Source organism: Diceros bicornis, chromosome 5 (genome assembly GCF_020826845.1).
Source record: "Diceros bicornis minor isolate mBicDic1 chromosome 5, mDicBic1.mat.cur, whole genome shotgun sequence".
NCBI classification, from domain to species: domain Eukaryota; kingdom Metazoa; phylum Chordata; class Mammalia; order Perissodactyla; family Rhinocerotidae; genus Diceros; species Diceros bicornis.
The window spans coordinates 29,237,975-29,255,786 of record NC_080744.1 but is presented as its reverse complement, the minus strand read 5'-3'; the positions used below and the strand labels follow the sequence as shown (position 1 = coordinate 29,255,786).

The 17,812-nt window shown below is 37.6% G+C and overlaps 1 protein-coding gene across 3 annotated transcripts; it reads right to left on the bottom strand.

Moving 5' to 3' along the window:
• Positions 1-7,147: 7,147 nt before the first annotated feature.
• On the bottom strand, positions 7,148-17,451 carry LOC131405857 (olfactory receptor 11H6-like). 3 transcript variants are annotated; one of them, XM_058541098.1, is made up of 2 exons: positions 17,415-17,451; positions 7,148-8,145 (listed from the first exon to the last, which is right to left on the bottom strand). In XM_058541098.1, the coding sequence occupies exons 1-2, from the start codon at positions 17,449-17,451 to the stop codon at positions 7,226-7,228; spliced, it is 957 nt and encodes a 318-aa protein (XP_058397081.1). In that variant the 3' UTR covers positions 7,148-7,225. The 3 variants fall into 3 exon arrangements, with proteins under 3 accessions (XP_058397081.1, XP_058397080.1, XP_058397082.1); XM_058541097.1 differs by lacking the exon at positions 17,415-17,451 and adding an exon at positions 9,520-9,529 and having other exon boundaries at positions 7,148-8,172; XM_058541099.1 differs by lacking the exon at positions 17,415-17,451 and having other exon boundaries at positions 7,148-8,176.
• Between the last annotated feature and the right edge of the window lie 361 nt (positions 17,452-17,812).

Here is a 17,812-nt window from a genome sequence, read left to right as displayed (position 1 = left end):
GGAAGAAAATATTAAAGATTAGAACAAAGATAAACAAAATAGAGAAGAGAAAAATAAAAGAGAAAATCATGAAATTAAAAGTTGGTTCTTTGAAAAGATTAACAAAATTGACAAACCAGAGCACAACTGAGAAAACAAGATAAAATACTCTAATTGCTGAAAAAAAAGAAAGAAATGTGGGGACATTACTATTGACCTTACAGAAATAAAAAGGATTATAAGAAAATAGTGTGAACAATTATATGCCAACAAATTAGATAACCTTGACAAAAATGCACAAATTCCTACAAACACAAAAACTATCAAAACGGACTGTAAAAGGAATAGAAAATCTGAATACACCTATAAAAAGTAGAGAGATCAAATCAGTAGTCAAAATCTGCCCAAAAAAGAAAACCCTGGGCCATATCATTATAATGATGTACTCTACCAAACATTTAAGAAGAATTAACACCAATCTTTCCCAAAATCTTCCAAAAAATAAAAAAAAAGAGAACACTTTCTACCTCATTTTTGAAGCCAGCATTACCCTGAAACCAAACCAGACAAAGACATCAAAAGATACAACTACAGGGCAATATCTCTAATGAATATGTACACAAAAATCCTCAACAAAACACTACCAAATTGAATCCAGCAGTATATTAAAAGGATTATATGTCATGACCAAGTGAGATGTACGAGTGGTTCAACATAAGAAATCTAAGCAATGCAAGAGTAGTTTAACATAAGAAAATCAATCAATGTAATACACTACATTAACAGAACGAAGGGGAAAAAACAACATGATCATTTCAATTGATGCAGAAAAGTCATTGGACAAATCCAATTCCCTTGCATGATAAAATCACTCAACAAATCAAGATTAGAAGGAAACTTCTTCAACATGATAAAGGGCATTTATAAACAACCCACAGCAAATGTCATACTCAGTGGTGAAAGGCTGAAAGCTCTCCCCCTAAGATCAGGAACCAGATAAAGATGCTTGATTTCATGACAATGTGAAAGCTTCCCAGTTTCCCCAGCTGTTTGGCTGCTGCCCAAGAGGCCTATTTCTTTCTTGCCCCACAGAGAATACTGAGGTGATTTGCATGACTGAAGGACTATGGAGAGGCTGGGAGCGCAGCAGCCAGGGCTTGGAACTCACCAAAGAGACACTACTAACCACTTTGTGATTCGCCCTATCTGCTTAAAGGACTCCATCAACAATGTTGAATAGTGACTATTCAACACTGCACTAGAAGTTCTAGTCAGTATAATTTGGCAATTAAAAAAAAGTTATCCGAACTGGAAAGAGAGAAGTAGTTATCTCTATTCACAGGTAATATGAAAATTTCTATAGAAAATCACGAAAAATCGACACCCCCCCCAAAAAAAAAAAATACTAGAACTAACAAATCAATTTAGCAAAGTTGCAGAGTACAAGATCAGTATACAAAAATGGTTGTATTTCTATACAATAACAATGAGTAATCATAAAAGGAAGTTAAGAAACCAAATCCATTTACAATAGCATCAAAAATAATTAAATACCTAGGGTTGAATTTAATCAAGATGATGCAAGACTTCTACACTGATAACTATAAAACATTGTGAAAGAATTTTAAGATCTAAGTAAAAGGAAATGTATCACATGTTCATACGTTGTAAGTGTTAACACTGTTAAAATGGCAATATTTCTCAAAGTGATCTACAGATTCAATGAAATCTCTATCAAAATTCCAGTGGCCTTTTTTATAGAAATGCGAAAACTGGGGCCGGCCCAGTGGGGTAGTGGTTAAGTGCCTGCGCTCCACTGCTGGCGGCCGGGGTTCGGATCCTCCGCACGCACTGATGCACCACTTGCCAGGCCATGCTGTGACAGCGTCCCATATACAATGGATAGGCACAGATGTTAGCCCAGGGCCAGTCTTCCTCAGCAAAAAAAAAAAAAGAGGAGGATTGGCATGGATATTAGCTCAGGGATGATCTTCCTCACAAAAAAAAAAAAAAGAAATGGGAAAGCTGATTTTAAAATTCATAGGGAATCTGAAGACACTTGAAAATGCCAATACAATTTTTAAAATAGAACCGTGTTAAAAGACTTCTACTTTCCGATTTCAGAACCTACTACAACACTACAGTAAACAAGATAGTAGAGGTAGAGTATAGACATAGAGATCAATAGAATAGAACTGAAAATCCAGAAACAAACCTGTATATCTATAATCACCACCAACGCTCTGCACACTTCACCCACCCCCCTCTCAACCCCCAGTCCAGATCCTGGCGTGCACTCCTGCAGACAGTGGTGAGCATTAACACTCAGCTTGAGAACACATGTAGACAGCCAGTCCAACTCGGTGGGATTGGAAGAAGGCTCACAAACTCAAGCATTTCAGGGCACTTCCCTAGGGAACACAAACAGGGAGGCTGTCAACACCTGGCTGGCTTAGATAGGATAGAGAAAAGACATATGATCTTAAGAATTCTCCCACAAGAATGAATAAGAAGTGTGGAGCAGGCATATCCATAGAAAATAAATCCCTAACCAGACACAGAATACCTAGCCAGACTGATTAGTGGAGGTATTTCTCTCCTGAAACCAGTCAGTGAAGAGTGGAGGAAGTGCCTCCTTCAAATGTGAGAATAACAATTCAAGTCTTCAAGAAAAATGAAAATCAAGGAAACATGACAACACCAAAGGAACATAATAATTTTCCAGTAACTGACACCAAAGAAATGGAGACCTACAAACCACATGACAAAGAATTCAAAAAAAATATTTTAGGGATGCTCAGTAAGCTACAAGAGCACATGTATAGACAATTCAATGAAAGCAGGAAAATAATACATGAACAAAATAAGTACGAGAGAGAGATAGAAATCATAAAAAGGAACCAAAAAAATTCTGGAGCTGAAGAATATGATGAATAAAATTACAAATGCAATAGAGAGCATCAACAACAAACTTGATCAAACAAAAGAAGGAAACTGAACTCACAACATGTCATTTGGAATTATCCAGTCACAGGAGGACAAACAAAACAGAATGAAGAAAGCCTATATAAATTACGACCGTCAAGCAAAATAACCTGCATATTATGGGAGCCCCAGAGGAGTGGAGAGAGAAAGGAGCAGAAACCTAATTTAAAGAAATAGTGGCTTAAAAATTCCCAAATCTGGGAGAGGTATGGTCATACAAGTACGTAAACCTAATAGGTCCCCAAATAGATTCAAGTCAAAACAGAATTTATCCATTCACCTGTTGATGGATGTTCTGGTTGTTTCTAGTTTTGTGTTAATATAAATAAACTTGCTGGGGATATCTGTGTACAAGTCTTTGTTCAGCATATGCATTTTTTTCTCTTAGGTAAATAGCTAGCTGTAAAATGGCTTTATCAAGCACGTTAGATGCATGCTTAATTTGTTAAGAAATGGCCAAACTGTTTTCCAAACTGCTTATGCCATTTTACATTACATTTATTTACATCTTTAATTTCTCTCAGCTATGGTTTAAAGTTTTCATTGTATAGATCTTTCACATTTTTTATCGGATTTACCTCTAATATTTTTGAAGCTATTGTAAATGGCATTATTTTTTATATCAATTTCTGATTGTTCCTAGTACAAGCATATAGAAATACAAGAGATAGTTCTTGTATTTTGAAATCTTGCAAAACTCACTTATTAGTTCTAGTAGCCTTTTTTGCAGATTTCACGAATTTTCTACACAGATGATCATTTCATATCTAATGAAAAACAATCTTCTTTCTATCAATCTAGATGCCATTTATTTCTTTTCTTTGCCTGATTGCACTAACACTTCCAGTACAATGTTGAATCGAGGTGGTGAGAGCAGACATTCTTGTCTTGTTTCTGATTTTAGGGGGAAAGCATTCACTTTCACCATTAAGTATGATGTTAGCTATAGGTTTTTTTAAATGTTCTTTATAGATCAAAGAAGTTTCTCTCTATTCTCAGCTTGTTAAGAACTTTCATCAGGAATGGATGTTAGAATATTGTTTAATCTGTGCATGTACTTTATATATTACCTAGATATTTATTTGCCAACTTTGGCATTTAACTGCATTATCTAACAGAGTTTAGATGGGAAAAATAACGTAAAATTTCAAACAAACCAGTTCTGAGAAAAGTTTTGCCTTTAACTTTCAATCATGTCAGGAATAAGTATTCCTAAAACTTTCTGCCTCTTTTTCAGTTCTAGGTCATTTTTTCCTTCAACCTCTCACTTTTTTTTTGAGAAAGCAGATGTGGGAGCCCTGTATAGGAAAATTACTTCCAGTGAAGAAAGAAATTTAATAAGCCTCTTGAAGTAAATATATGATATCGACGTTTCTTTCCAGTCTTATGAATACTCCTTCAGAGTAAACTTCTACATGAGAGAAGAGAACTTTGGTATCAAATTTAAGAGTTATTAATCTTTGACTTGGGTGGACATGCAATTAACTCTAAATTTTATTATTAGGATATTTTGGGTCAGACTTTTGGGTTAAGAGAGATCATCAGACAGGTGATATTTAGACCATAATTCTTAGATCTGGATAAATTGCTTCTATTGCGTTATACTTCTACATAATGCTTTTGAATTTCATTGAGGAATGCTCTAAGAAGCAGCTCTATTGAAACAGCTATATATATATCATTATTTGGGAAACTACTGTTCATATATCTCTTATTCTCTCTTCTATGAATTCCTTGAAAGAGATTATTTTAGAACTAGGAGCCAGTAATTTAGCTTGCCCTGAGGAACCTGTTTGTTTCTTTTGTTTTTCTTTTACAGCTAATTAAAATTACATAACAGATAATGTTTTCCCATTCCTCACTTTCCTTTATAGGGAATTCATAACACATTCAAGGACTTGACTTTTAACCAGCATAGGGTCTTATGATCCACAAACCTTCATTCTGTTATTTTCTTTTAAAATTCATATTTCTCTTCTTTTTGTACATTTTTTGTTGGATATTTCAAATCCTTGATGCAACAAGGAAGAATATAGTAAAGTAAAGGCATTTTTCATTAAACATGTCAGTAAATAAGTAATTCCAAGTTAAGAATGGCTTAGAATGTATAGACTTTTATTAAGATAAGATTTATTAAGGTGGAATTTTTATTAAGCCTTCTCCTTAGTAAATAGTATTGAACAGGCTTCCCCAGAGTTCAGATAAAACACTCCTCATCGTATCCTAGTAAATTCTAGATGATCTGATAATGCCTACCTCTCCATCCTCACATACCATTTTCCACTGGGCAGCCAAAATTAACTTTTATTATCTTTGAAAACCTCGTAATTATACATGAACTTAAGTGGAACTTAATTCCCCTAGATCTTTGTATGGTTTATTCCCTTACTTTGAAATATCACCTATTCACAAAACCAGTCTCTGACCATCCGATCTAAATTATGCCCTATCCTACCCCAACAAATTTTGTATTCTTACCTCTTTTATTCTTTTTATATTACTTATGACTTCTGGAATTATAGATTTATGCATTTATCTGCTTATCTGTCTCCCTCACTAGAATGTAAGTTTCACAAAGGCAGAAACTTTATACATTGGTGTAATTCCAATGCACATCAAAGAGATAAATAAATGTTTATTGAATGAATTAATGAAACGCACCAAACACAGACACCAACTGACCAATTTAGTTTTGAACAAATTATTGGGCCCATCACCTGGAGCTGTCATCAAATTCCTCTGCACCTGTCTTCATCTCAGTATCTTAGAATCACTGGCTTTACCTCTCTGTCTGCTTTTACCTCTTGGTGCACTGAACTCAATCTTTCTTCATGCGAAACTAACCCAAATTGTAATGCCACTACATGCTAATCTTCTTTTAAAGTGTAAACTTATTGCCAGATATCTTAAGTATCTTGCACAGGTAGGAAAAGGTAAGAAGAATGTAATTTATTTCTTATTTAATAAATGGAGGACTTGAAATTCAAGGCAGGAAAAGAAACTTCTGCTACTGTCATGAGTGTCTGAGTCGCCTATAGTATTCACTGTAACTTCTTTCACTTTCCCCAACTAACATGAGATTTTTAGTTTTCTGTCCATGTCACATACTTATTTAGAACAGTGGCTCTATAAGATCACTCCATGGACTGGTGCTGGTCTAGGTACACCAGAATCACCTGACTAACATTAAAATAGGAATTTCTGGGGGCCAATTCAAAGACTGTGATTTAGGAGATTTGGAGAAAGGCCTAGGAATCTTTTCTTTTAAGATCTCTCCAAATGATTATGAAACAGAAACCTTTAGAAAACAGACCCTCAGATCATTGTTAGTCAATTTGGAAGTCAATTAAATAGAAATCTTGGCTCAATTATGATTAATTGGCACTAATTTCCTTTCATCTGAGCTTAAAAAGTGTGAACGCTCCACTCTTCTGCAGGAGTCGAGTAGAGATCTTTTTTTTTCTTTTTTTAGCATGACTATAAGTTTTATTTTTTTATTTATTTTTTATTGCAGAAACATTCTTTATAACATTGTATAAATTTCAGGTTTACATCATAATACTTCTATTTCTGCATAGATTACATCATGTGCACCACCCAAAGACTAATTACAATCCATCACCACACACATGTGCCTAATCATCCCTTTCACCCTCCTCCCTCCCACCCTTCCCCTCTGGTAACCTCAAATCCAATCTCTGTCTCTATGCGTTTGTTTGTTGTTGTTTTTGTCTTCTACTTATGTGTGAGATCATACAGTATTCGACCTTCTCCCTCTGACTTATTTCACTTAGCATAATACCCTCAAAGTCCATCCATGTTGTCGCAAATGGCTGGATTTCATCATTTCTTATGGCTTAGTAGTATTCCATTGTGTATATATACCACATCCTCTTTATCCATTAATCTTTAGGACAGAAAAACCAAGTGAAAGAATGGATACACTTAACAGAAGTCAAAAAAGTATGAGGTCAAGGACCCGGAAAGTGATCACAGATAAAAGGGTAAACTGTTATTGGAGGTCAGGATAAAATAAGAAGCTCAAGTTCAGACATCCAGGTCTTTTAACTCAAGTTACCATCTACCAAATCCTGATTTCAAGGCAAGGTCTGATTTGAGTGAGCTTTTTTCCATTACTTGACTAGGCAGAAATATGTGAATTTGTCTGCCTCTCTAGGTGAAAATGAATAAAGACCTACTTTTAAACTGGGAATACAAATGTGGAAAATAATAATTCTGATCTTGATCCACTCATGAGCTCTCATTCACTTTGACTAATTTTTGTGCACACCTGAAGTTTTCTCAAGGCAGCCTTGATGTCCTTGTTCCGGAGACTGTAGATCAGTGGGTTTACAAGTGGGGTCACCGAGGAGTAAAACAAGGTTACAATCTTCTGTATCCCAGATGGATTTCCAGGGGTTGGGCTGATGTACATGATCATGAGGGTTCCATAGAACAGTGACACTACAACCAAGTGGGAACCACAGGTGGAGAAGGCCTTACGTCTGCCGGCTGCTGATGGAACACGCAACACCGCTCTGAGAACCAGGGTGTAGGATCCAAGGATAAAGAAGAAAGTGATGAAGATAATAAGAGAGCTCAATATAGAATAGGAAAGCTCAATTCCAGGGGCAGGGAGGCAGGACAGGGCCAGAAGAGGACCAGGGTCACAGATAAAGTGGTCAATGGTATTGGGGCCACAAAAGGGGAGTTGTGTGATAAAATAGATAGGGACAAGGTAGCAGAGGAAAGCCGTTACCCAGCAGAGGGCCACCAAGTTCACACAAAGGTGAATGCTCATGATGGTAGGATAGTGGAGAGGCCAACAAATAGCCAAGTACCGATCAAAAGCCATGAGGGGAAGTAAGAAGGTCTCAGTGGTGCCCATGGAGCAGAAGAAGTAGAACTGGAGGAAGCAGGCAGGGAAAGAGATGGTTTTGATCTCAGATAAGAAGTTCCTTAACATATTGGGAACAGTGGTGTTGATGTAACAGATCTCCAGGAAGGAGAAGTTGGCCAGCAGAATGTACATGGGTGTATGGAGTTTGCGATCCAGCTTCACTGCACAGACAATGGCCCCATTCCCCACCAGTGTCAGGATATAGGACACAGAGAATAGCACAAAGAGGAAGAGCTGAAGCTCTCTGGAGCAGGGAAAACTCAGGAGTATGAATTCAGTCACTGTGTTGATTCCTGACATATTCATGGCTTCCTAAGAGGTGGAGAGGAAAGAATGACAATGAGAAAGATGACGTTATTTTTTAATCCTCAGGATTATTTCTTTCTTAGAAATCCATAAGTCCCTCAGATTCTATTATTCTATTAAGTAATAATAATCTTACTATGCTGCTGAAGACTTTCAAACTTTGAGAATACTTGATATATTCAGACTTTGAATCTTTGTACTCTCTCATTCCTTGTCAGAATTTTCTTACCATAAAAGACAGGATTTTATGAAATAAGCTGCTTGGAGAAGGTTAATGATAGTACTTACAAATATAAGCAGGTATGAAAACCATGTATTTGTATCTATAGAATAAGATATAAAAGATCCTTAATATTTAACACAAAATTACAAATATTTGGATCTTTGGAATTAGAAACACAAATATTAGGCATCTGAAGAGGAGAGAGAGAAAGGTAACATAACACACTGAAATCTTTATGTATTTCACTTTTATTCTGGATCAGTGTTGAAATTATAAATGTTAGCATCTTGGGGTGGTCTGGTAACTGAGAACAAGTGTCAAACGTGCCATCCTTTCTTTGGTGTTCATTGAAGTTTGTTAATTCAAGAAAAGTTTGTACATCCAGACACCTACATAATGGCTTTCAATTTGGCCCCATCTTTTACCTGTTGAGTTAAAATATTTCTTTAAAGCTTTGGTCTAGAGTAAAACTCTGCTTATAGGTAGAAAAAAGTGATCAACGTATCTGGTATATTATGCAAGGATCTTGAGGATTTTACCTGAGATGTCAGGATTCTGAGAAAGGCCTCTGTTCTTCTGGTTTATGGATAGATGCAGAGGATCACATATGTCAGATACTCCCAAGCAGAGACCTCTGGGAACCAAGGACAGTGGTGGGAGCCCTAAACTGTCTCTCTGGACAAGGATTCCTCTCCTACTTCCTCACCCCCTCTGTCACCTCCATCCTATTATAGATGTGGAAGGTTGGACTTGGTTTGGGAAGTGGACAGAGGATCTTTGTGAAAACTTCCTTCTCTGAGTTAGACTTAGTCTTGGACATTGTGTGACTTCCATGGTGAGAAAAGCAAAACAAAGACAATAAAATTGCCTACAATTCTGTTGTCAGTAGTTTGGTCTTAATTTATTAATTTACTTTAGAATCAGAAGGCAAAATTAATTTATTTTAGAATACTGAGGGATGGTCTTCATTTGGACCTAAATGATCCAAAGTGACATGACTCAGTAACGATATTTATTCGGGAATATGTAAGTTCAGAATACAGACCGAGGCACATTTCTTAAAAGGATTCTAGCTGAGAATGTTTATTAATTTATTAGTTATAAAATGTGTTACTTTCCAGAACACATAATTTCATAGCTCCAAGGTTGATCTTGATGATTTCAATTAGTGACACAAGAAAAGGGAGAAATTCAGAATTTTCCACATCACAGTTCACTGTAAGTCTCCTCTTTGGTCTGTGAATAAATCATGTTTGGCACAACAAAGCTGTGAATAATTCCTCTGTAGCAGGAATTGAAAGTAACACAGAAGCCAAAGAAAGTATGAAGAAAGAGTGAAAGCAGCAAGAGATATTTGGTGACTAATATGTATACGGATTTCAATGGCTTATAAGCCATGTGGGAGTGAACTCACCAATCTTGAGTGCTCAATCATCTTGTTGTCCCTCCTTGCAATGGCTGATCATCTCCTCTGTGGCAGAGCCAAACACGGTTAAAAACAGGGAGAGCTTAAGTTTTTTTCTGCCTTGTTCCTCATAGCCACTTTGTCAGCCATTTCCAGATGTCACTTCGCTAACATACTGTTCCACCAAAGACCTGATTCTGATTGGGTGCAACTCCTGGTTAATAAGGACAGAATTTACATACTATTGAGGATCCTTCCTCATCTTCATCTCTCTCATTTCCCTGATTCCCAACCCTCTTAGTTGTAAAGATGAATCTCCTTACATTAATTCATGTAACTTGGGAGAGCTACTGTTTATACAGTCATACAAAAGAAGGCAGAACTAAAAAGCACACCTAAGAACTGTCCTACACCTGTATCTCTTCTGAACCCATCTTCTCATAGAACTGGCAAGTCTAATTTGTAATATTCTGTTTTCACTGCAGCAAATGACAGCCAAGATGGAGGGCATGGCGTCTTTGGCAGCCAGCAGCCCAGAGAGGGAGTTTACATCTGGACATCAATATTGGTTTGGAGAAAAATTGGCATATTGGTGCACAATAAAGACTTATCTATGTTGCTCTGAAACCTTCATCTTATTCCTCCTAAGGGATATAGTCTCCTGTGAATTTCAAAAGTGAGAGCTTATGAGGGAAGATTGTCAATCATATCCCAAATGTTCCCTTCCCTCAGGAGCCCATTAACTGCCCTTTGGGACCCAGTTTCTCCAGTGGTGAATGATCATCTCATGCCACTCTTAGAGCAGATGTTTATTTTGTTCTCTAGACAGGTTTCTGTTATGGTGCAATCACTGCCTTAATGCCACCTTAGCTGGAACACGAGGTTTTTGTTTTTCTTCTTATTCCTTTACATTCAATTTTATTCATTTTTTGAATCTGTCTGCAAGTTTGGGACTCTCTTATTTGTCTTATTTGTCAATAGAGTTATGTCATCAGATTTCTAATTTTCTTTCCTATTGACTCACTCAATGGCTTGAAAAGGGTTACTCCCTTTTTTGATTAAAGGCTTTCTCCCCTGGGACAGCTCTGTGCTTCTAGTATGATACTAAGTAAATACCATTTCATGGTGAAAAGGTCCCGGGAGCAGAAACCATGGGGCATGTGATGAAATGTCAAAGTTCTAGAAGATACCTTCCCATCCAACCCTTTAGGTTATTTCAAACTGTTATTAGCGAATATCCCTAAAAGTTGACATTATTGTTGAAATTTTCTTGATTCTTTTAAGTAAGGTGTTGCTGACAGAGATGACTCAAACTTTCGGACTCTTTTGTTTCCTTTTTTGATTGAGGTATAATTGACATATAACATTGTATTAGTTTCAGGTGCACAACATAATGAATTTATAGTGGTATATAGTGCAAAACAATCCCCACAATGTCTGCTTAACATGTCACCATACATTGTGCAAATTTTATTTTCTTGTGATGAGAACTTTTAAGATAATATCATGTCATCTGAAAACAGTGACAGTTTTTACTTCTTCCTTTCTGATTTGCATGTCTTTTATTTCTTTTTCTTGCTTAATTGCTCGGGATATGGTTTCCAATATTATGATGAATAAGAGTGGTGAGAGTGGGCATCCTTGTCTTGTTCCTGAACTTAGAGGAAAAACTTCCAGCTTTTCACCATCAAGTATGATGTTAGCTGTGGGCTTGTCATATATGGCCATTATTATGTTGAGATACATTCCCTTTATACCCAGTTTGTTGAGAATTTTTTTATCATAAACGGATGTTGAATTTTGTCAAAAGATTTTTCTACATCTATTGAGATGATCATATGATTTTTATCCTTCATTTTGTTAATGTGGTATATTATACTGATTGATTGATCTAACCACACTTAGATCCCTGAAATAAATCCCACTTGATCATGGTGTATGATCCCTTTAATGTATCATTGAACTCAGTTTGCTAATATTTTGTTGAGGATTTTTGAGTCTATGTTCATCATGGATATTGGCCTGTAATTTTCTTTTCTTGTGGTATCCTTGTCTGGTTTTGGTATTAGGGTAATGCTGACCTCAAAAATTGGGTTTGCAAGTGCTCCCTCCTCTTCTAGTTTTTGGAAGAGTTTGAAAAGGATTTGTATTAAGTCTTCTTTAAATATTTAGTAGAATTCACCAGAGAAGCCATGTGGTCCTGGACTTTTGTTTTTTGGAAGATTTTTGATTACTGATTCAATCTCCTTACTAGGAATTGATCTGTTTAGATTTTCTGATTCTTCATGATTCAGTCTTGGTAGACTGTATGTTTCTAGGAACTTATCCATTTCTTCTAGGTTGTCAAATTTGTTGGCAAATAAATGTTCATAGAAGTCTCTTATGATCCTTTGTATTTCTGTCCTGACAGTTGTAACGTCTCCACATTCAATTCTAATTTTATTTATTTGAGTCCTCTCTTTTCTTTTCTTGGTGAGTCTAGCTAAAGTTTTGTCAATTTTTTTTTTATCTTTTCAAGAAACCAGCTATTTGTTTCATTGATCTGTTCTATTGTCTTTTTGTCTCTATTTCATTTATTTCTGCTCTGATATTTATTATGTCACTCCTTCTACTAACTTTGAGTTTCAATTGTTCTTCTTTTTTTAGTTCCTTGAGATGTATGATTAGGTTATTTACTTCAGATTTTTCTTGTTTCTTGATGTAAGTATTTATCGTTATAAACTTCCCTCTTAGAACTGCATTTGCCATATCCCAAAAGTTTTGGTATGTTGTGTTTCCATTGTCGTTTGTCTCAAGGTATTTTCTTATTTCTCTTTTGAGTTCTTCTTTGACCCATTGGTTGCTCAGTAGCATGTTGTTTAATCTCCACGTATTTATGAATTTTCTTGTTTTCTTATTCTAACTGATTTCTAGTTTCATGCCATTGTGTTTGGAGAAGATGCTGATATGATTTCAATCTTCTTAAATTTACTAAGACTTGCTTTTTGGCCAAACCTATGATCTATCCTGGAGGATATTCCACATGCACTTGAGAAAAATGTGAATTCTGTTGCTCTTGGAAGGAAAATTCTGCATGTACCTGTTAAATCCATCTGGTCCAATTTGTCATTTAAGGCCAATGATTCCTTATTGATTTTCTGTCTAGATGATCTATCTACTGATGAAAGTGGATATTAAAGTTCCCTATTGTTATTGTATTGCAGTCTATTTCTCTCTTTAGGTCTGTTAATATTTTCTTTACATATTAGGTGGTCCTACATTGGGACCATAAATATTTACAAATGTTGTATCCTCTTGTTGGATTGACCCCTTTATCATTATGTAATGCCCTTCTTTGACTCTGATTACAGTCTTTGTTTAAAGTCTATTTTGTCTGACATAAGTATAGCTGCCCTAGATTTCTTTTGGTTTCCATTTTCATGGAATATCTTCTTCCAACCCTTCATTTTCAGTCTGTGTTTGTCCTTACATCTGAAGGAGTCTCTTGTAGGCAGCATATGAACGGGTCTTGCTTTTTTATCCATTCTGCTACTCTATGTCTTTTGATTGGAGAATTTAGTGCATTTACATGTAAAGTTATTATTGACAGGTATGTACTTATTGAGATTTTGTTAATTATTTTCTGGCTGTTTTATATTTCCTCTCTATTCCTTTCTTCTTCTCTTGGTCTCTTCCTTTGTGGTTTGACGACTTTTAGAGGTACGCTTATATTCCTTTCTCTTTGTCCTTTGTGTATCTACTATAGGTTTTTACTTTATGGTTGCCATGAGGCTTACATATAAGAATTTATATTTATAACAGTCTATTTTAAGTAGACAATGTGGAACCCGTGGTTTTCATTACTTTTGCTTACGAGTAGGTGTGTAAGGGAGCACATTGGTACGCATGTACTTAGATCAGATATTTAGCAAAGTTTTTCTTCTATTATTGGTTTAGAGCCATCCTTAGTGAAACTGAACACTTATTAATAATTTATTATTGACTGTTATTACCGATTACTTATTTGTGTCAGTCTCAGCATGTCAATAGTAATGTTATTAGCTAGAAATGCCTGGGTGCATTCACCTGGGCCCTGGGGAGGTTCTCACAGACATCTCCCCTTTCCAAACCAGTGTTAAGTCTAAACTGACCCTTTTGGTTCTTATTATGATTACAAGATGCCCTTCAACAACAACCTTTAGGAAACTTACTTACAGGCCCTGGAGTATACAAGGCACATGTGGGTCCACATAGTGAGGTCACAGGTAGAGAGAGAAAGCACATGGGCCTGGGGTTTGGCTTTTATTGGGGTCGAGGGTGAGGGTCTAGGGATTTGTGGGCTACTCTTTATTGGTAAATTTAAAACATAGAGTATGAATTTAAAGCACAGGAACAGAAGAAAAGTAGCCCAAATATAAGTTATTGAAATTAACCAAGATCTCTAAAACAAAGGAGCCTCAGAGTGGGGAGGTAACCTGGAGATTTATCTAGTGTATGGCTGGCAATGTGTTTATTTCAAATAGCCTACTTTGAGATGCCTCTTTGAAATGGATACCTCAGCAATCAAAGCTTAAGTCAGGCAGTTGCATTACAAAAAAGAAAAGCCAACTGTCAGGGCTTACACAGCAACTACATAGCATTCAATGAGCAAAAAAGTATTAAACTACAGAATTTAACAGGAGTGGGTTGAGAAGCATTTTTGATATTTTAGAATATATATATTCAGGGAGAGTGATGTCAGCATCATGGCAGAGTGACTCATTTCCTTCATCTCTCCCCTCTAAGTTACAACCAGTCAGACATTCAGTGACATACAAAGGACTCCTTGCACAGCATACCAGAATGCCTGAGTGATCCATTCATCTATACAGCTGAAGGTGGGTGGACTGGACTTCCAGGAAGCAGTGGAACCAGGGGAGCAGCCCCCTACCCCTCTTCTGGTGGTGGCAATCCAAAATGTGGATAGTCACATTCCACACACAAAAGCAAACATAGGCTGCAAGGGCAAACATGGCACTCGTGACTTGGACCGTGCCCCCTCCCCAGCAGTGGCAGGTAGCACACACATCCTGAGGACTCAGGACACAGAACTGAACTGGTCACCCACACCGTCCGTCCCCTTCCCTTGACAGTGGTGTCAGTCTTTCCATGAGTGAGGACAGCATCTAAAATTTGAATCTGTCCAGTGGGAGCAGGATGCCCTGATCTGAGGTTTTAGAGTATACAAGCACACGCCAGCTCCAGTGACCAGAGGCTGCAGACCCAGCCCCCTCAGTGGTGGCGGGTGGCACAAGTGACCTGAGAAGAAGAACCAGAGAGCAGAACCAGAAACCCACTCCCTTCTTCTCCCCCAGCAGTTGGCACTTGTCTTTCCAGCAGTGGAGACAACTTCTAAGGCATGAATTTCTCTGGCGGGGTGGGGCGACCTGACCTGAAGTTTCAAAGCACACTGACACATGCCAGTAACTAGAGACTGCATGAACAGTCATGAGACTCACTTGGGGCTTGGCCCCTGCCCCCCCAGGGGTGGCAAGTGGCACACACATCCTGAAGTTTCAGGACACAGAGTAGTGCTGGCAACCCAGCCTCCTCCTCCTCCCCTGGCAGTAGGGCCTTTCTTGCCAGCAATGGGGACAGCAACCAAAATGGATTTCCCTGACAGAAGCAGAATGCCGTGAACTGAGGTCCCAAAAAGCACACTGGTGAACACTAATGACCAGAGACTGCAAGACCAATAGCAACACTTGTGGCTCAGATCTGCCCTTCCACCAGCAGTGACAGGTGGCACCTGTGACCTAAGGCTTCAGGAACCACAGTGGAAGAAGACCCAGTCCCCAGGGGTGGCATCCCAGACACCAGCTCTAACAGCAGTGGGGGCTGCATAAAAGAACCCAGGCCCTGAAAGCAATACTGACACCTATGACCCCAGCCAACCTGGCAGTAGTATGGCCAGCACCCCCAGATAACCTAGGAGGAATAGAACAGGTGGTGCACAGGGCAGCAGTACCTGAGCCCGCAGAGAGCCTGTGGGGGAACATGAGACCCAGGCAAACCCAGAAGCAACAGATACGTTTGTAGCTGGGTGACCCTGGTGGTGACACCTGAGTCTACAGCAACGTTGATAAGCAGCAAGGAACCAGCAAACTCAGAGGCACAAGTGGCAAAAGGAGGGCACTAATGACACCTCTAACAGAGGCAGTGGAGGGTGGAAAGTACAGGCTCTCAAATACAACCATAAGCAGCTTAGAACCAAAGTAACCAAAGCTGTACCCAAATAAGAAAGATGGTTACTACCACAAATGCACTGGCAGAGGATTAATTCATCAAGTACCATGAAGAACTAAAGTTAACACAGCAGAACAGAAGGCGAATGACAACTCTCCAGAAACCAAACCTGAAGAAGTCACAGATTACAATCTAACTGACAGAGAATTCAAAATAGCTGTCATGAAGAAACTCAACAAGTTACAAGAAAACTCAGAAAGACAGTTCAATGAGCACAGGAATAAAATTAACAAACAGAAGGAGTACTTCACCTAAAAGATTGAAACTCTAAAAAAACAAACAAACAAACAGAAATACTAAAGATGAAGAACACAATTAATGAGATGAAAAATAAAGAAGAAAGCATTAAAAATAGAGCAGACCGTACGGTAGGGGCCGGCCCAGTGGCATAGTGGTTAAGTTTGTGTGATCCTGTTTTGGCAGCCAGGGGTTCACTGATTCAGATCCAGGGCATGGACCTATGCACTGCTTATCAAAGCCATGCTGTGTCGGCGTCCCATATAAAGTAGAGGAAAATGGACATGGATGTTAGCCCAGGGCCAATCTTCCTCAGCAAAAAGAAGGGGATTGGCAACAGATGTTAGCTCAGGGCTAATCTTCTTCACACACACACACAAAAATAGACCATGTGGAAGAGAGAGTTAGTGAGTTCAAAGATAGAAATCTAGAAATGATTCAGGTGGAGGAGGAGAAAGAACTAAGATTTTTTAAAAAATGAAAAAATTTTATGTGGAACACCTGACTTAATTAGGACAAGTAACATAAGGATAATAGGTATTTGAAAAGGAGAAGAGAGGGAGAAAGGAGAGAGCTTATCAAGAGAAATAATGGCTGAGAACTTCCCAACCCTGGGGAAGGAAGTGGACATGCAAGCACATGAAGCTACTAGAATTCCTAATTACCTCAATGCAAAGAGACCTTATCCAAGGCATATAACATTAAAACCAGCAAAAATCAATGACAAGAAAGACTATTAAGGGTAACCAGAGAGAAGAAAATAGTTTACAAAGGAGCACCCATCAGGCTTTCAGCAGATTTCTCAGCAGAAACCTTAAGGCAAGGAGAGAGTGGAATGATATATTCAAAATACTGAAAGACAAACCTCTGAGCCATGTATACGCTATTCAGTGTAAAAAAAAAAAAAAAAAAAAAAGCTAAGGTGTACAAAGCTTTGAGTAAGTAGATAAATAGACAGACAGAATCAGAAAATTGCAGTTCTATATAGGAATTGGATAAAAAGACTTAATTTTAACATAAAGGATAAAGGGAAAGAAGGCATCAAAAATAACTGTAACCACATCAATTTGGTCACAAACTCACAATACAAAAAAGAATAATCTATGATAACAAACACATAGAAGAGGAAGAGGAAAATGATGGAACCTGCATAGCTTAATGGAGATAGGAGGCTTTCAGAAAAGGTCTATCTCATCTATGAGATCTTTTACACAAATCTCATGGTAACCACAAAACAAAAAATTAGAGCAGAGTCACAAATCATAAATAAAGAAAAAACTATAAAAAACATCACAGAAAACAAACAAACAGAAATGGCAGTCAGAAATACAAGGAAAAAGAAAAAATGGAATTATAGACCAACGAGTAAACAAAAGATATTATGCCAGCATTAAGGCCTCATGTATCAATAATCACTCTAAATGTAAATGGATTGAATTCACCAATCAAAAGACACAGGATGGCTGGAAGGATTAAAAAATAAGATCCAACAATATACTGCCTCCAGGAAACA

Bases quoted from the DNA above. Each gene is read 5' to 3' on its own strand.
- LOC131405857 (XM_058541098.1), bottom strand. From the start codon at position 17,451: ATGCAGGTTCCATCATTTTCCTCTTCCTCTTCTATGT. The intron at 8,146-17,414 runs GTTTGTTATCAT...GAATCAACACAG, and splicing joins TTCCTCTTCCTCTTCTATGT to TGACTGAATTCATACTCCTG.